We start from the raw sequence: 20,518 nt of genomic DNA on the forward strand, positions 1-20,518 counted from the left end.
TGATCAAAATGCAAGTTTCATATTCATATTTGTTATTCACATGCACTTCATAAGTCTTTGCAAATCAGATGGAGGTTTTCTAATGTAGTGCTTTTAAAGGCCTACAACTTGTAAGTGTAATTTATATTAAGAATTCACGTTATTTATTTATTTGAGCAATGATCCTAGAGCACATTTATCTGAATGTACCTTGATCCCAATAACAAAGTCAAATTCAGGTAGAATCGTTGTGCATTTTTATCCACAAATTTGCTATTAAACTTTTTTTTTATTTTACCCCAAATAAACGTTTCTCAACGCTGCTGAATAGAGCTGACTTCCAGATGGTGTTGAAATGGTGTTATATGACTCATGTGTCAAGTGCGGTCCGTCTGTTGTGCGTAAAGGCGGGGCAGGTCACTTGGAGCCCTCTGTCTCTCTCTCTGCCTCCCTCTCTCTCCCTCTCTCTGTCTCCCTCTCTCTCTCCTTCTCTCTCTCTGTCTCCCTCTCTCACTCTCTCTGTCTCCCTCTTTCTCCCTCTCTCTCTCTGTCACCTTCTCTCTCTCTGTATCCCTCTCTCTCTCTGTCTCCCTCTGTCTCTCTCTCCCTCTCTCTCTTCTTCTCTCTCTCTGTCTCCCTCTCTCTCTCTCCCTCTCTGTCTCCCTCTCTCTCTTCTTCTCTCTCTCTATCTCCCTCTCTCTCTCTCCCTCTCTGTCTCCCTCTCTCTCTCTCTCTCTCTCTCTCTCTCTCTCGCTCTCTCTCTGCTGTAAAGGCGTGGTGTCTCTCCCTCTCCAGCTCAAACACTTAGATTCGGCAGCTGCTTGATGCTAAGTGAGGGAGCGATAGCGGACACTCCGGTGAGCGGGTCACCAAGCTCACAGAGGCGTTTACGCTCCGGAGGAATAGCAAATGTGCGGAGAGAGGGACTCGGAATTTTCTCTTACACGCTTCTGGGACAGTGTGTTTGATTGTTGACAATACATTTGAAATTAGCATCAGGACATTTACTAAGCAAGATGAAGGGATTTACACCTTTCCTCAGCACGATCCTTGTTGGGCTACTTGTCGCCATCGCCTCAGCAACCAAGTTAAATGTCCCGAGACTGAGACTGTCTTACAAAGGTAATAAAGTTTTTTTTTATCTATCTATCATATATCTATCTACATATCTATCTTCAAGCAGATGTTCTCAAACACCTTCCTCTGGGCGCGCGTGATCTGCAGGTGGCATTAATTGACCCTGTGCAAACTTGTCTCTCGTTTTTCTTTTTCTGTGAATACTGTCACAGAGCCTAAGGCTTATTCTTCTCAAACTATTTATTCTCTTCGCGGTGGTCCGAGCTGGGAGCGCGGAGTCCGGGCCCACGGTTTGGCTACTGTTTTGTGGGGTTGTGTGTTTTAGGAGGCGCGCATACGTTCACGTGCTTGGTTCCCAGGTGGAAGCCGGCGGGGTGCGCAGCCGGAGGACATATTGGCGAAGGTTGGTCGGTTTGTGGTGAAATAAACTGAGGTGCACTGAGACTTTTATTAGGAACAGCAACCACAACTAAATACCTAAAAGAGATTCTGCATGATGCGACCTGTTCATTGTCCCAGATTTACTTGGTTTTAAACCATAGTTTGACCTATCATCAAGTTTCTGTATAAACAAATAAACCAGTTCTTTTAATTTCTGACTTGATTTTGGACCTTTTGTGTTCACAGAAATTAGTTTAATACATTAAAATTGAAACATTGCCATATACAGTATATTTTTGGCCAAATCCCATACAGCCCTCCCCTCCCCTCTCTAGCATATGCTTTTGGCCATGACTCACTCAGGTTTGTTAATAACAAGGCAGTACAGGACTCAGTGTGTGCGTGTGTGTGTGTGTGTTGTTGACTGTGTTCTTGCCAAAGTGCACACATTGTTTTGTGTAAGCCCAGACTGGGTCTGCAGTCATCATTTGCGATAGATATCACACAGGATTTCCTCCTGTTCAGCTTCATGTTTTCAGTAGAAAAAGTCATCATCTGAACTTACTTGTCTTCCTGTTGGCCGCACTGGAAGTACTAACTGATAATGAAATGATAAAAGTAAAGGAATTTCTACAATGAGGCAATGGAGCAAAAGGAAAGCGAAACAAACACAAGCAAAACTTCTGCCAACTGCTGCTTTTGATTCATATTTGTTGTTGGCCAGCAGGGCCAAAGAATGCAAATGTTGGCAGGGTGTCAATCCTTCCAACATGCAGTGTTCAGATCACATTATTTGTCCTTTGCACATTAATTTACACTTAATGTTTTTGGTGACACACTGACTGTTTTTCTTGTTTACCCATTGGCCAAAATTTCACCTGTGAAAAGTCCTGAGCTCAGTCATCCCCCCTAGAAGATAAAGCCTTTCTTTTTTAACGCTGAGATTTTCCACCGTAAAGTCAAAATATTAACTTTGCACACAAGATATCAAGATGATTCTCATATATTTTGCTGTTAGCACCAATTAGAGTCCAATAGTTATGTTGTGATTGGAATTTAGGATTTTGATGTGACCTCAGAACTAATGCCACATTTCATGCCACATTTCTGGCGCTGACTAGTGGAATTTTTTTGACTTTTGTGTCAAAGGACAGTCCTGTAGTGCAGTAATGTTGCATGTTCAACAAACTTAGTTGGGTGTGACAAATCTAACAAACCTTGTATTTCAGCCTCTGTTCCTCCAAATTTGATGTTTTTACTGCTTCAGAACATTTGCTCTATTTTGACGGATTTCAATTGGTGTGAAATGGCTTCAGATGCAAAAACCTTGCAGAGTTTACAGGACGATAATATTTAGGAAACACTACCAAACAGTTGAGGACTAGAAGAGGAGTGGAGGGAACCTCTGGTACTGAATAAACAAAGTCATGCCTTGGGCAAACATGAAAAGTGGAAAAAGCAGTGCCCGAGATTTGAGTCAAGGCATTTTACTTATGTGAAGCCTTTCCCACAGTTTCACTTGGGTAGCACAATAAACAGCAACATATAAAAGCAATTTTCTTCATTACTTGCCATCAAAAAACACTCAGCTCTAATTTTCTAGGAATCATGAAACTCTGCCACTGATTCTCATCATTGACCAACTGCTTCCTGGCTACATTTTACCTCTCTCTTTGCTCTCTTTCACATTTTTCCCCTGACTCAAGTCTTTCCTTTCCTTCGTTCTCTTTTACTAATAAATTTCTCCGTGTGTCTCATCTTCTCACAGCTCAGTCTAATTTCTCTTCTCTTCTTTTCTCTCTCCTTGGCTCTTCCTGTGTCTCCTCTTTCAGCCCCTTTCTCATTATAACCCAGAGAAGCCCAGAGGGTGTTTGTACTCCCAGGAGGATGTAGAGGTAATTTAGTGACAGGAAAAGCTGTCATTATCTCGTTGCAATCAATTAGTGTAATAGTTCAAGCAGGAAGAAGGCCATTTTTGCCTGAGAACTATTAACGTACTAGTACCCCAATTGTCTTTGCATGTTTAGTTCAGACATCCCACTCAACACAGATTTAGTGATTAGGAGGAAAAATAGGTCTAGGGTACAAATGATGATCTAAATAAGTAAAATATTGATAAAATACACATGTAAATACTGTTTTAACACTGCTACTGTCCTATCTAAAAACTAAAAGCCTGGTCTTACAATATATACAATTCCTTTGACCTGCAGGTGACCAAAGGTATGACTCTTAGTTCATATAAATCTGTTTTTTTATTTCTCCCTAATTGGCTTCATCTTCATAGGACATCATTATCTGTCTCAACATGTTCACAAAAAGTCTTTGTTTGCATTTTTTAAAACCTATTTACAATTCACATCTGCACAAAAGAGAGACTGTGTGTGTGTGTGTGTGTGTGTGTGTGTGTTTGTGTGTTTCTGCAATGACATCGGAGCAATGAGATGGTGATGGGAGTGGCTGGTTTGAATCCCATTCCTCTGCAAAATCTCAATCCTCCCATCATGCCTCTCTCTTTGTCTTTCTTTCTTTCTGTTTTTTATTGTGTTTCTCCCCTTCTTTCTGCCTTTCATTTGAGTTCTCTGAGTCTATTGTTCTCCCTCGCAGACAAACACACGCTGACTTTAGACAAACACACTCGGTCTAATACAATATTCACTTTGTCTCAAAGAAGGCAGGGGGGCCACTTGAAAACACAAACGCCCACATCAGCGTCCTCTTATGATCAGATTGCATTATTTCTTAGAGTGAAAGGTCCTGTTTGTTTTTGCTCTGCCTGTGAATTAATGAGTTTGTTTTCTCAGTCGGTGTTGCCCAGATGCATACATCCAGACGGGTGGTAGTTGTTCTTAGGCGGAGCAGGGTAATGTGTCAGCAGGAGTCTGCTGGAGACTCCAGAGATGCTGGAATGTAGGGCGTATACCATCCTTTCATCTTTCAGCTGTTTGCCTTTCTTTCACCATCCCTTTTCATCTTTATTTTCATTTTACATAAATCACTCCCTCCCTGCTCCATGTAATAGCTTACTCATTGCAATTGCCCGTCTGAATTCAAGAATTTAAGTAGTGCCAAGCCTCTGAAATGATCTAGACCTTAACAAAAGAAAGAAAACCAGGAAACAAGTGGGAGAAATGTGAAGGATTTGTTACCAAATTAACTGAATTGTCAATCGCGTTTCGTATGTGTCTATAATCTTTAGTCCTAAGAAGTTCTTTTTAGTATTTTAGAAATACTTGACATGTTCAAATCCAAAGTTCTGTACATTTAGTTGAGTAAGTTTGTCTGCAGACTTAGTGACCAATATTTTAAGTTTTCAGTACATGATTAATCATTCAAGCACTATCATAAAATAAAGAAGACAACTAGGATGGTAAGAAAGCTCTGATATAGCTTAAAATAAAAGCCACTTTTAGTAAAGTGTGGTGTATGAGATTTAGTGGCATCAAGCAGTGCATATTGCAACTATAGATATACCCCTAACCTCTGATTCCTCCCAGTGTGAGACAGCCTACAGTGTCCATCAAATGTCATGTCTTCCAAGCAGTGCTAATTCCCTCTTCAGAGCCAGTGTTTGGTTTGTTTGTACTGGGCTGCTGCAGAAACAAAGTGGTACAACGCTGTGACAGGGGATCCCTTGAAATGTAGATAAAGTATAAGAAGCTCATTCTATGCTAACAAAAACACAATTCAGATTTTTTTGCCGCTAACTGTTCCCTCTATCATCTTGCACACTATCTTCTTAAGAAGAGATGTGCTAGAAAGTATTTGAGAAAGTTTGAGATTGGCTGGTTGGTACGTATTGTCTGAGGGATACTACCCAAAACGTTGTATAGGCTGTAAAAAACTTGGGTGTTATCTTATTTAATTTGTATTAATTAATGGGAGAAATTTCCTATATCCTATATTTCCTATATGGCTATATCCTCCAGAATAAACCTGACCTAAATAGGTGCATTAGGTGGATGACAGGGAAGGTGAGAACAGGGCAAAGTCATTTCCCTCAGACTGAAGAAGCTGTTTGGATAAGGATTAATATGTCCAGCTGACATGACTTAAACTCTGGAGAACCAAACTCTGATGACTCACAACCTTCACAGACAATCCTAAATATCATTTGATTTCCTAATTAAATCTTAATTAAATCTTAATAACGCTGATAATACTATAATAGTGGGGGCCTTCTGGCTCCGTGGTCAGACACCTGCCCTGACACCAAGGGCCACCTTGGTGCCGGTCATGAGTCGGATAAAATGGGAGGGTTGAGGCTGGAAGGGCATCAGGTGTATAAATCATGCCAAGTCAAATGTGCGGAACGCTTTGCACTGTGGCGACCTCTGAAGGGACAAGCTGAAAGTCTTTGCTCTTTGACTGATAATGCTATAATGCTATATTCATTCACACTATGTTCACAAGTCAAAGTATATAGCAGAATAATTTTATCTAGGTCAGTCAAGACTGCCCTTTTTTATTCTCACCTGCTTGTTTTTCACTATTTAACTAAAACTAAGTTGCACAAACAGTAGGCTTGGTTGTTACTAGGAAACAGCTTTTTCTTCTGAAGTAGTCAGATCAATTTGAAGATTGACAATTAATACATTTCATTTATTGTAGAAAATTGCATTTCTTAAGCCTATAGTCACAAAAAAAGTCTTCTTTTCTTCTTCTGTCTTTAAAAATTGCTCATATGTAGTTGGGGGATGCCGAGACAAAGTGAGACGTTTCTGTCTAGTATGTAGACATGCTGACAGAGGAAACACTGCATGTTTGTCACACAGTGTGACACTGAGTGAGCGTGAGAGAAAGAGAAAGCACAGTGATTATGTTGCATATAGATATCATCGTATGCGTTAGTGTGTGAACAGTGTGGGTGTTTTAGTGAAGGGCATTTAAGAGGAAAAGACATAATGCCCGTGCTTTATGTGAGCCGCTGGAGTCTGTGTGTTTTTAAGTTAACTGTGTCTGACTGGGTTCTTCAAAGAGAAATTGCATCCGACTTAGACGTCTGTGTGTCTCAAGGTGTCACTCGTGTCTTGAGTCAACAGCATCTCTTGTGTGATGGGGCTCAGATGTCAGCCCGGCCAGATCACAGCCAGCACACAGATGGAGGAAGAGAGCAATGGGGAGAGAGAAGTGACAGTAACTGTGTGAGAGATAGGGAACTGGAAAAAGGATTGAGATAAACATGGGGCCGGATCAGCGAGAACAGATGGAGAGGAAGCTTAGGCGAGAAGGCGTCTGGGATATTTGAAGAGAAATGACTGAGTGAGTGTTAAGAGGAAGGACACAAAATAATAAAATTCAAAGGAGGGGAGGACTTTAGGAAATTATAAACTCTGATTAGAAAGGTTTTGCATTGAGCACTATTGATTTGAATATCTGCCTTTAATTGTTTCCTTCTGCTGTTATTGAACTACAACTTATCATGCCAACAAAGGATACACCCCCACTTGTTATTGTTATATCATTTCTTCTTCTGCTTATGATGTTACATTAATTAGCCCCTCCAGGAATAAACAATGTTGCGATTGCAACAATTAATTTAACCAATCCCCCGTGAATTTGTGCAGCCATATAATTTAAAACATCAAACATCACATGCGTCACAATTTTTGGGAAAAGCTGTTGCGAAAACAGGCATTTTAGGCCAAAGCACTCAAAAAAAAAGTCAGTGAAATCCTGAAGGGACTGATTAAATTACATATATGAAAGAGGATACGAGGAGCAGGGGCACAGTAGCTCGTTTCAGGCGAATGCTACATACATTGTCCTCTGAGTAAAGAGCGCCAAATGTGAATGCAAAAGTAAGAAGAGTAGAGAGCGACTAGATGGAAATATCAAGGGAAGAAGATAAAAAGAGGTCATGGTGGTGGAGAGATAAATGGATGAGAAAAGACAGAGAAGGGTTAAGAAAATGAAGGAGGTTAAGAGTAGGGAGAAAAATGAGACAGATGGAAGAATGACAGATAAATGGATAAAAGGAGGAGAGAGGCTAACCTGAAGCCTGAAAGACACTGGTCCCTTTCAGAAGTAAAGGTTGAGGGTTCAAGCCCCAACAATGTGGCTTTGACCATCTGTCATGTAGATTACTCACTACTCCACTTATACGCAGGAGTTATAGGAGGTGTGTGTTTGTGTCTGTGAGTGTGGTATCTCTCTTTTCTTTGTGAAATCTTTGCAGCATTCCACTTTTGTTGGACTAGTATTGTCCAAGAAAAAGACTAGATGCGTGTGTGTGTGTGTGTGTGTGTGTGTGTGTGTGTGTGTGTGTGTGTGTGTGTGTGTGTGTGTGTGTGTGTGTGTGTGTGTGTGTGTGTGTGTGTGTGTGTGTGAGCCAAAACCCAACCCCAGTGTCCACGGCAATGGTGGTTGTTTTAACATGAACATTACAAATCACAGCAGTAGACCTTCACCAAAGGGGGTTCAAGTCCAGAAAAACTATGTCTAAATGTTCTACAATCTGCCACACCCTGAAAAGTTCCCCACCCTGCCCTCCTAGAGAGGTCTGAATCCCCCTCTTCCAGTGTACTCATCTAAACTCATTGTTTTTCAGCCACTATATTAAATCATTTTAGTGATTTTACTCTGATGATGGCATATTTTAAATTACTAATAAATCCTATTTTGTTTGTTTAAAATACCCCAAAATAATTGCTTTTTTTTCTTTAATCAACATTTTGTTTTTGCCAATGAGAACTGCTAGCATTTGTTCATAACCAAAAATAAAGCACTGCTTCAGACTTGGTAAAGAAGATGAATTGTGAAGAAGCCATTTAGCTAAAACATGGTGTTTTGGGCTGGATCGAAGTCAGATCACCTTCTCAACACAAATAAACTGCTCCAGACTTCATCTGGGATGGAACCACATCATAACCGATCTTGGTATGCTTGTTTTGATCTATGCCAAGGTGTAATTGCTGTGCTCATGGCATAGGCTCATGTGATCCCTTAGAAGAATGAGCGGTTAAGATGATGGATGGGGTTTTCCTACTGCAACCCCACATAGAAATTTAAAAAATTGGTTGGTGTTGCTGCAGTTTAGCTTGTTTAAGGTTGTTGGGGGTGTGACTGTGTGCCTGGTTTTTGTTACAACTCCTCCTTCATCACTGGCTGGATTCTGAAACTTCTATCGCTGTTGGCCTGTCCGCTTTTTTTGTCTTTATCAAGCACAGGCAAAATGAAATTGTTGTCTGCCTTGTCTACTGCCTCACTTACACAAAGTGTAAGTGTTCTCGTGTCATTGCAGTGTCCTCTCATTTGGCGTGTTGGTCCATCACGGCAGTTTTAGTCAGAGACAAATTTATTGGGTGTCCTTTTTAATGCAGGATGGAAGAAATTGCATGTCACGCACAGTGAAGCGCTCCCCCCCCCCCCCTCACTGTGACAAACACACTCTCACAGCAATCAATTAGTTCCAGTGGAGCCGTTGACAGGAAGAGCTGAGTACAACAGCTCTACTGTGGTTGACGTATCTATTAAACAGCAGCTGGCAAATACAAATTACAGTTAACTGCTGCAGTACCAGGAAAAAGATCTGTTCAACATGACCACATCTGTGCGTTTGTTCACTGACACTAAGTTCTGCTGAATATGTATTGCAACTTTCTTACCGGCCTTTAGTGTCTGTACAGCTGAGCAGAACATTGGATTAAGACAGTTAGCATTTAGTTGTGTCTTTTATTTTGATATAATTAATGCACAAAACAAGTAAAAAGGTTCACGTGTGGTATAATTTAGTTTAAAAGTTATGTCTGAGACCTCCACATGAATATAATTATGAAATATATACCTTTGGTCAGACAACATTAGTTTGTTTTCTGGTTAAAATATTACAAATGTAAATATTTGTTTTTACAAATAGCTTTAACATTAAAATGATGATCAGCAAAATGATAATATGATGTTATAATATTTATTGAGACATGATGGTCAATGAAGAATATTATGATGATGAGAACGCTTTTCATTAGATGCAGGGGTGGAGGGATGGGAATAAAATGTCTGGTAGATGAGTGGTTTAAGACAAATACCATGTAACTGCACAATCCTTGATTTTATTCTTATGTCTCGGTGGCCATTTTATTTTCCACACTGTCCATTGTCAGTAATGGCAAAAAAGGGAGCATTTATCTTCAGCACAGTAGGGGTTGGTAGGGGAGTGAGTGATCTCTGGAGGAGAGGGAGGGATGGGGGAAAGGACAGAGGCTTAAGAGAAGTGTGGTTAGTCTTGAATCAGTTTGGATGAGAGCAGTAGAGTGACTAATGGAAAAAAGGTGGATTCATATTTCAAGGAAAAAAGATGAATAAGCAGAGAAACAGCAACTAGCTGCCAGAGGTGGAGGAAGAGAGGGGAGCGAGCAATGATGAAATGAGGGAGGAAGCAAAGGCAGAAGAGGTTGAGGTAACACCCTGTGCTCTGTTTTGATTGGCCCAGAATGGAAGATTAGTTAACAGGAATTCTGTTAGGCACCCTGAGATGAACAGTGTGTGTGTGTGTGTGTGTGTGTGTGTGTGTGTGTGGGTGTGTGTGTGTGTGTGTGTGTGTGTGTGTGTGTGTGTGTGTGTGTGTGTGTGTGTGTGTGTGTGTGTGTAAGAGAGAGAGAGAGAGAGAGAGAGAGTGTGTGTGTTGTGTGCAAGAGTGTGCATCTGTGTTTGTGAGACAGACAGAGAGTAAAAGAGAGAGAAGCTGTTTTTTTTAAACCACAGCTGTGTTAAAATGTGAGTTGCTTCGTTAAAATGACATCTGTGAGGAGCAATAACCGCTTATCTGTCATAAGTTAAGTGGCCTGTGTAATTTCTGCCATTACAAATCCCTATGAGTTTAGCAAGGAAACACTCGTAGCTAATATGTGTGAATCAACTTTTTCTAAGAACTCAGCTTAAAAAAGCTGAAAAATATTACCGGAGTGATGGCAAAACTGTGCCGTATAAACTTTATATACAGATCTTGCCACTTTGTAATGATATATCTATGTAAACTCATGTAATAGTGGTGTGAACCACTAATAAAAATTCAGGTGCTGTAGAAGGTAAGAAAATGCTCAAATAACACCACTTATCAACTGACTGAACTATTAATGCAGTTGCAATGCAGTTTTACCACAGTGCAGCTGAAATGATAGAGGGTATATCGCCTACTTCAGTGCACAAAAGCTTAGTTTTCATACACATATTTTTTGATTAAATATTATTAGAAATCTCTTTGAAATGACATAACTGAAAATGTCAACTGTAGGGGGCTTGAAAAAGTTGAGGTCAGTGTGGGTTTGTCATGTAGGTGATATGAAAGTCTGTACAGATGTGTCCATCATCAAAGCCAGTGTGGTAGACACTATGTCTGATTTCATTGCAATAGTTGTTAAAATATTTTATTAGAGACCAAAGAGGATTTTACTTCAACTTTATTTTTATAGCACCAATTCAAACAAAGTCACCTAAAGGAACTTTACAGAATAAAGTCAAGACTATAAAGCTGTATAAAGAAAACCCAGCAATTCCCCCTTGAGCAAGCTCTACGCAACAGTGGAGAGGAAAAACTACCTTTTAACAGAAAAAAACTCCTGCAGAACCAGGCTCAGGGTGGGCCGCCAACTGCCTTAAACGGTTGGGGTGAGTGGAAAGTCGGGAAGGTTAGTAGGACCAGTCACTGCACACTGGAAAACACACAGCTCCAAAACTGGGGACACCTGCAGAAAGGGACTGAGATGGGGAGACACAGAAGGAGAAAGACAACTACAGGAGAGAGAGGACAACGGTAATGCCATACAGTCGTGACAATAAATGTGGGGTAAGAGAGGAGGAGAGAGGGGAAAAGGGGGGTTGTCTGCTTCCCGAATCTGAACTGGGAGCTGGTTCCACAGGAGAGGAGCTTGATAGCTAAAGGCTCTGCCTCCCAGTCTACCTTTGGAAATTGATTGAAGTGGTGTACTAGGATGATATGATACTATGAGGTCTTTTAGATATGATGGAGCTTGACTGTTTAGAGCTTTATATGTAAGAGGCAGGGTTTAAATTCTATTCTCGATTTTATGGGAAGCCAATGGAGTAGAAGCCAATTGCTGCTACTCCTCCACCTCGGCCTGTCCTTCTAGGAACATGATAATTAATATGACTTTAGGGGGGTTGACTCATTTAGACTGACATATTCTTCCTGCTGCAAAGTTTCACTAAGACAAAAAAAATTGAATTGATGATCACTTATCAAGTCATTTACAAACAGATATTTATAAGAGAGAGATCTGATATTTAATAATCGACATTTAATTGTTTTGGGGGTTTGCTCTGTATGAGGAGTAGTCTTAACTTTTATTAAATTATTATATATAAAATTTTTATTTAAATTATTTTATTATTATTGTGTTCATTTTCGGTTTATGTAATCTAGTTGTATATGTAAGGACAGTGCAGAGAGCTGTGTAGGACTGGATCTCTGCATCCTAGGCTCAACTGTGGATTATTAGACTTTTGGTTTTCTAATAAAATCAGCCATATTTTGGGACAAGAGAGCTTGCTGGACAACACCTAGACAGCCAGAGGTTGAATGAGACTGACCAGCTGGCATTGGGGAAAATCATGAAATTACAATTACAGGATGTTGTGTTAATACCAAGTTGTAAATTGGCTTTAACAGCCCAGTCAAAGCAGCTTTTGGTCAAAATTGTTTTGCATTTTAATTTCTCTTGCAATGACTCACTGTACATGGAAATGTTTAAAACTGGGGAAACTTCAGAAAGGCCAGAAAGATATTTTTAATGTAGGTAATGTGTCCAGGTCTCACAAAGACCAAATGAGGAGGCTAAAATAAGAGGCTGAAACCTGGGAGACATGGGAGTGATGAGAGGAGGAGATGCACTGTGAGATGACTTTTTGTGCATGTGGCAGATTCCAGAAATACTTTGAACACTGCAACAATATACAGACGGGATCTAATGATACCCTGGGAAGTCTATCGGTGGTGTAATGAGTCTAATGACTTTTCATTTGTTGGTGAATGTGTGTGTTTGTGTTTCTGAGCTCATGAAAACAAAATGTCAAAGAGAAATATTTAGAGAAAGAGTCTGACAGAGAATTTGTCAGCAGAGATGGGAATGGGTGTGACTTAACCAGGGACTTACAACTCTGTGTGTGTGTGTGTGTGTGTGTCTTTTTCTGGTGTATATTTTGTAGCACAGGGGGTCTAATGGGCTTCATATGTGTCCCACTCCCCCACAGAGCCAACATAAACACTGATACTATTGTGTCTGTTTCCCACATGAAGTTTGTGTGTGTGTGTCTGCAGCTTAGCAGAGTTTACACTCTGCTGATGCCCAATTTGTACATTGCAGATATTAGCATGAGATTTGAACTTCTTGATTCCTGCTGCTCTTGCAGTAAAAGTTCTAATTCTGTTTCTTCTCCTGAAACCCCTTTTAATCTTATTTCTGAACCTCCCAGGGAAATTTCCATTTTTATTTATCACGTACATTTGTCCCCTTTTGCCAAATGCAGTCAGGAAAGTGATGGATAAAGAGTTTATATTGTTGTTACTCCTGTTTTGGAGGCCTGGAGTGGCTAAAGAATAATGTTTGTTCTCTGCTATTCAGAATGAAAACCCGACTACTCTTGCATGTGTTCTAAACCCCTTGGACTTATTTTGTTTAATTTTGGTGGTTTTCTACCAGAATATGGTGAAGCTGTGTGGAAGCCTTTCACAATATCAACCCATGATGTGCCTACTCCAGCACAGTTATGTGGGGCACACAAGCTCTCTGCTTTCACGTACTTGACCCAGGGCTAAATTCCCAACTTTTAGCAATGAATTTTCCACTGCCAGATGGTTGTTGTAAGAAATAATAATGCATGTTTATTCAATAATGAATCCAGGTGAATTTCAGTATTTCCAGTCTGTCTATTTCTGCACATTTTTATTGTTAGTTGCACATTCAGTCATGTTTAATGTTTTACCACAACCTGGAGCAAACAAAATTAGAATGCATCAGTAGATAGAGTGGTCGCGTACCTACCAAAGGGTCAAAAGTTCGAGCCCCGCTCTTCCTGACCACATGCTGAAGTGTCCCTAGGCAAGACACTTAACCACCAACAGCCCATCCCCAGCCACGCAGTGCCGGTCCCAAGCCCAGTAGATTTTGGAGAGGGTTGGGTCAGGAAGGGCATCTGGCATAAAAACTGTGCCAAATCAACATGCGGACAAATGATCTGTGGCGACCCTGAAGTCACAGGATAAGTGGAAAGGCCAAAAAAAAAAGTTATGACAAATAAATACACAGGAAGCAGGAAAAATCCTGCATTGCCTTTGCTTTGCTGTGCGCTTTCTCACACAGAATACTTTGCAGACCTAGAAAAGAAGTTCCAAATTATGGGAAAAACTTAATTTCCTTTATTGCTGAGAATTACATAAAAGGATTGACCCCGCACTCACAACTCTACACTAGTACGAAGCACAAAGCTAAAGGCAGCTGGAAATCAGTGTTCGCCACACTAGATCTTTTTTCTGATCTGTACTAAATCAAACGTTTAATTGGTATTTGGGTGATGACAGAACCATTCATGCTTCCAGATCAAACAACAACATACACATAAGCTACAGTAATTACACTGTCTCAGATGTGACAGACACTAGTGCATGCCTCAGCCTGACTAAGCAGAACACTGACAATCTAAACAAATCAACGAATAAATTAGTGCATACATCTTTGTAGTGGCTGAGGTTGTGTGGTATGATAGCTGAGGTTTGACACGTACAGTGAAACCAGATGCTCCTTCGCGTGTCACTTCGGTTTGGCACAGCTGCTGTTTGTCAGTGCAGCGCCGGCTGGCTGCCTTTAGGAGAATAATACACATTGGACACAGATGTAGAAATTTCCCTGTGGATCCTGCAGGGGATCTTGTAGATAGATAGGACCTTAAGTCACAAGATGGACAAGAAAGAAGGATCTAGTAGCAGACCCGAAACAGAGACAGGATGAAATTGAAGACACATTCAGAAATGCCTTCAAAAGAGGAAGAATGACACCCCAGACAGGAAGTTAAAGATGGATAAACAGAGGAGGCAGAGTATGATGAAGAGCAGAGAGGGGGTAAATGGATCGATGGACGTAAAGATAGACAGCAGCAGAGACAGAGGTGGGTAAGAGATGACACAGTGGTGCTGTTTCCACTGAGAGGCGATGAGCTGCCGGAGTGATAACAAGCTACAGATGGTAGCTGTTAGTTCACCTTTCCCCTGTGTGTGTGTGTGTGTGTGTGTGTGTGTGTGTGTGTGTGTGTGTGTGTGTGTGTGTGTGTGTGTGTGTGTGTGTGTGTGTGTCGGTGTGCTTACATTTCTGTTATTTGAAGCACATACATGTAAGTGATATTGAAGATACAAACGTTTATATCACTGTCTGAATCCAGGTCTTGTGAAATTGTGAATGTTTGTAAATTATGTAAAACAGGCTAATCTGTAAGAAAGAGGAGGTCGGGGAGTAAGGATTGCTCAACGAAATATTGGTCATCACTGTTTCCAGCTGGGACCTCGGTGCGAATCCCTGGCCAGCTGCGTGGAGCTTGCATGTTCTCCCCGTGCTTGTGTGGGTTTTCTACTAAAACCCCTCCAGTTTCCTCCTACAGTCCAAAACCACACGTATGAGGTTATAAGAAAACACTGTCCTATAAATGGTTTGCCATTTAGTTTGGATAACATGTTGTGTGAAAGAGGAATGCCATTTTCTCTTTAGGGCCAAGCCGAGAGGGGGAAAAAAAGTGTACTCCATGCCTGTCTGTATCCATCTTCTGCAATCATTCCTGTCAAAACAAAGAGGTGTGCTGTGAACATTAAATCTTGACCCGGTACCTTCAGTATCTGTTAAAGGTCTCAGCACACACAGCCACTCACTCCTGCGTATATAAAAAAACATATGTTATTCCCATCACGTCCCACACAAATCCATGCACTCAGACACGCACACTTTCATGCCATTCTTTACAGTTGTTCTACAGCTGGAGGCAATCTCAGGGCTGTGTGGAAGATAGACAGTCATGAGCTGAAGACGTGTAGAGCTGTCTGCATGTTCTGCTGATAAACTGTATCATGTGAACACTGATTAGTTCTTCTGACTGAAAGACCACTGCTTTGGTACATTTACATACAAATACAATACTGGTGAATATACTCAAACAATACAGAGAAAATAAAGCATTCGATATGAAAAAATCATACAGTGACAGATTGCCTGATGTAAAATTGTACTGAAGCATATTTTCCCTTCTGTGTCATTTGTGTTTTGGTTTCATAGGCCCAGTAAATCCATCAAGCTTTCTCTGCCCATCTACCTTCCTACTCATTATTTTCTGAGTATTACCAGCTGCAAAAGGCCACACTTGCCCCTTCTCTTCTCCCCCTTTATTCCCATAATGTCTTCCTGCAGCTCATCATTATTCACTTTCACGCCTTTAATGTTTGCTATCCTGCCTTTTGAAACTGTATTCCACTAATCTTTGTCCCAAGAGGATTTGTTTGTAACAGAACTTAACAGGCACTGATGTTCAGTGGTCGCAGCAGAGGTTTCCCCAGAGGTGCGAGCTCATCCTGGTTTTGATTTTTCTTTTAAACCTTGTTAGTGGATTTATAAGCAGTAAAGCAAAAAAATCTGATCATGTTTTGAACTGTAAATAATGTGCTGTCATCACCATAAAAGTTTCTTCTTTACTGCTCAGATAAGATGTGATCAAGGGTTAGGTTTGAATATGAGTATGTCTGTCTGTGTTTGTGTGTGTGCGGTGTGGGTGTGTGTGCACATGTGTGCGTGTGTGTGGGAGCGCGCATGCTACATTTATGTTTATATTGTAAACTGAATCACTCTGATTACTTTGAAGACATTGACTTGGGTCTGGGAAATATAAGAAGCAAACTCTTTATTGGACAATATAAGAAAATAATCCTCCCGGTTAGTGTTTGTGTGTGTCTGTCTGTCTGCAAGTGTCCCGTGATGGACAAGGTGTCACTAGCACACAGGGCCCCTGTGCTTCACTCAGTCAATACGTTGGCTGAGTGGCGAGTGACCGAGGCAAATTTCTCACCATACATGTCTGTGTTCATGTGTCTGTGTGTGTTTTTGTATTGGACCTAGTGAGAAAAGGAGAGTTGGAGAAATAACACGAGTGACAGATGAGTGATGAGAGACCGATGGAAAGCTGTTTCAACCAAAAACCACTCCACTGAGAATTTGGCATACCAATGACATCTTCTCACACACATAGTTCTCTCCTCATCTTGTTACCTCGACAGTGGCAGAGAGTAAGAAACAACGTGACACAGAAGGAGAAAAAGGACAAAAAAGAAAGGAGAGACAGAAATAAGAGGAAGCTTGAAGATGCTGTGAAAAACAAAAATGCTGAAAAGCAGCAAGCTTCTGTCTGTTTACTTGCATATGTACTGGATATTTAAGTGTGTGTGTGTGTGTGTGTGTGTGTGTGTGTGTGAAGAGAGAGTAGACATTCCATGTCTAGCTGAACTTGAATTCAACCTGGTTTCTACCACCCCTGCAGAGTCACTGCATCCACATTTTGAAGCTGCTGCCAAATGAGACAGGATGGGTGCAGTGCAGCCTGATGTGTGCAGAGTCTCCTACTGATATGTGTTTACACTTCCTGTTTTGAGACTCAATAGTGGGTGATATTGGAGGACTTTTAGGGTAACATCCTTAATGCGCAGTAACAATGTGTTGACAGCAGCCACAGTGTGATGTTAGACAAGTACTGACAAACAGGGGCGGCCAGACTGGTGCACATGTGGAAAATAGGGTGACGCAAAAGCTTTTAAATTACATTTTTTTAATTAATTAAAAAAACGTTATGAAAATAATAATCTGTACATTAATAGGCTAATAGTGTGTTAATGAAGTGTTCAAGGTCAGAAATATCAAATGCTTTAAACAATAAATGGATCTAACATTTTCAACTCCAAGTAGTCATAAAAATGTAATTATAAAAAGAGAGGGATTGAGAGGTCAAATCCATCCTCTGAAGCAATAATCTGATTGATTGCAACCGCTACATAAACTATTGTGACTAAATGTATGTAACCACCTTAAATGTACATAATAATTTTATCTTTATCTATCCATTATCCATTCCAGCGGCATACCAGGTGCCAAACCAAATCTAAATTTGGTAAATGTCAAGTAAAATTGGCATTTTATGCATTATTTGGGAATTTTGAGGATTAACTATTCATTTATCAAGCAACAAAAAAGGGAACAGGAAGCAGGAAGCAGGGGGTCCAGTGTACCTGCTCACTGAGTCAGCATGCACTATAGTAAACAAACTGCAGTTAGTGGTCACACCTTGGTGCCATTAAAACAGATGGTTCAGAGTTTGGGACATTGGTTAAAGTAGTTAATGTCAGAAAAAGTTATATAAAATTATTCTGTGCATGAGTCTGTCAGTAAGGCACGTCAAACATGGTGGTTATGCTGTGAGGGTTACGGTTAATTTGAACCAGCTGAAAGACGTGAGATAAATTATGATTGATTTTACACAGAGAGAAGGAGCACAAAGAATGCAATCACACTATTATTATCATATTGAGATGAAGAACTTTGTTATTTGTATATCTAAATATTTGATTTTTGATAAATGGTTTAAATAAAGTTCAGTGCACTGCTGTGGCATGTTGGTTTGAGTAGTACATCTTCCATGTCACTGGCTACCTTACCTCTGTCAGCAGTGACTACTCCATCCATCCCGTGTCTTACTGCAACCAACTCCTCTTCACTCGTGTCGTTTCATCTGCGGCCTGCCACTGTTTTTGTAATCTTGCTTTACAAATGAAGTGGATCGTAATGTGTCTCATTGTTGATACTGTGCAAAATCACGTGTCAAAATTTAAGGAAGTCCAAGATTAAGTAAGAAAGAGCATGTGCTGTTTAATCTAAAAATAAATATCCAGACTAAAGCAGCAAGATTCATTTAACAATATAAGCAGCTATGAGGATTCGTTCTTCTTTTAATTTTTAAAGTGTATATTGTGTGTTTTAATTTTGTAAAATTACTATAAACCAATATTCAGTGTGTCTTTTATGAAGTCGACTTCTATAAATTATTATTTCCTGCTGATTATTCACCAGCGTTTTATATCATAGCAATCTGTGTTTTATTTTACAGACAGGTAACTTCATTGAGATTCTGTTCTCTTGCACTCGGCTACATCAACCTGTTAAAGTATATTAAAAGTGCTTGCAGGCTCTTCAATGTCAAATCCTTTATTCGTACATTAAGACAACAAAGTGTCAGAGAATGGCAGTGTTTGTGAGCCAAGTTTCAGTCGCTCTGATTTAAAGCGCGTTCACTGTGCTGGCTGTGGGGACGTCTGATTTATGATGGCGAAGATAAAATCTGTCTCAAAGTTTTACTGCTGATATGAAATTCAGCGTAAGCAGAAGGAGAGAAAATATCTCAGTTTTGAGTCAGAAACATGCATCACTCATCTTTTCAACTCAATTTATCCGTCTATATTTGTTTCTGTCTCTTTCAATCTACACACACTTTTTAACAGTTCTATAGCTGCTCAGCGGCCCCCTTGTGTTTGCTTTGGATGCCATTGCTCATCATTTTTGCTCTTTTCTCTGCAGACCTGCTGTCCACCAACAGGTCGTCTGTCTTCACCGGTCACCACGGGCAGCTTTCTCTTACCGCCATCTTCCTGGACGAGTATCGTGACCGCCTCTTTCTAGGAGGGAAAGACGTCCTGTACTCTATAATGTTGGGACCTGCCAGCAGTGAGTCCAAAGAGGTGAAGTTTGTCAACAGCAGCTCAGTAGTTTCAGTTGTCTTTAGATGTGTAATGTGTTTTTCTCTGGTTTCATGATTGATGTATTGTAAAAGTTTAAATACTGTACGGTCTACATTCATTACTTTATTTACTGTAGATTTAAGATGCAGGGATTCTGCAAGTGGTTCTAATCAGTACAAGGATTATATATGACTGAAAGAGATACGCTCAGCATTTTGTGTTTTTTCAGAACTCTCCTGTTGCAGAACATCTGTTTAAGATCTGTCTATCATAAATCAACCATAAATATGGTGGTTCTAACCTGAACAATCACTCTATTTTATATCACTGCTTTTGCATTATCACCGAAATGGAAACAGTGAGGAAAATATTAAATAAAGCTTATGTTTTTGGTGAAAAAAAAAGCTCAAATTATATGGATTAAATTCTGGACCATGAGCTTTCTGCAGTACGATGCGATTATTTACACTCTCTACTTCAGGCTCTGTCCTGTTAAGACATTGAACAATCTCGTGCCCTGTCTGGGGCAGAACCACCTGGGAAACTAGTCGTAAATCAAACATTGTGTTTTCATTCTGCGCCACCCTTATTCTGTGCATGAGTCTGTCAGTAAGGCACGTCAAACATGGTGGTTATGCTGTGAGGGTTACGGTTAATTTGAACCAGCTGAAAGACGTGAGATAAATTATGATTGATTTTACACAGAGAGAAGGAGCACAAAGAATGCAATCACACTATTATTATCATATTGAGATGAAGAACTTTGTTATTTGTATATCTAAATATTTGATTTTTGATAAATGGTTTAAATAAAGTTCAGTGCACTGCTGTGGCATGTTGGTTTGAGTAGAGAACACCAGATACTATTAGAGAGAGAAGTGTATCTCATATTGGGAAGGAGTCCATATTTAATTTAATTAATTCACTGTAACAGTAGACACAGATATGACTTCTGCTGTGATTTGTGGAGTCATTATACCTTTGAGTTATTTCTTATGAGGTTGTGGATAGTTTTTATTGGAAGGCTTCAATGCCAGGGAAATGAGAAGGTTGAATTAAAACAGGATTTTATTTCACCGTCATGCATATGATAGGTGTGTGACAGTACACAGCATATATTTGTTCAGATATAAGTTTCCAGCAGCAGGGTGACCAATGCACTGTGTTCCATTACACTGGTTTTCTGTGTAAGCATGGAACAAAATTTCTCTCTCTAATAAAACACAAATCTCCATTGTGCTTTAGCCACTTCAGCTGAAAGCAGATGTGTGTGTGTGTGATTATGTGTGTATCTCATACTACAGTCTTTCTGAC

General features: G+C 40.2%; 1 protein-coding gene across 4 annotated transcripts in view; it reads left to right on the forward strand.

Annotated features, from left to right (window-relative positions):
- Positions 1 to 568: 568 nt before the first annotated feature.
- The window catches only part of sema3bl (sema domain, immunoglobulin domain (Ig), short basic domain, secreted, (semaphorin) 3bl), a 54,972-nt gene continuing 35,022 nt past the window's right edge, over positions 569 to 20,518 (forward strand). Inside the window, exons 1-2 of one of the 4 annotated variants that reach the window (XM_067527701.1) lie at positions 569 to 1,101; positions 19,044 to 19,204. In XM_067527701.1, the coding sequence (XP_067383802.1) occupies positions 996 to 1,101; positions 19,044 to 19,204 (267 nt within the window). In that variant the 5' untranslated portion in view covers positions 569 to 995. The remainder of the gene's footprint in view (positions 1,102 to 19,043; positions 19,205 to 20,518) is intronic. The other 3 variants (XM_067527700.1, XM_067527703.1, XM_067527702.1) reach the window with 3 other exon arrangements.

This window comes from Channa argus, chromosome 13, assembly GCF_033026475.1.
Source record: "Channa argus isolate prfri chromosome 13, Channa argus male v1.0, whole genome shotgun sequence".
In the NCBI taxonomy this organism is placed as follows: domain Eukaryota; kingdom Metazoa; phylum Chordata; class Actinopteri; order Anabantiformes; family Channidae; genus Channa; species Channa argus.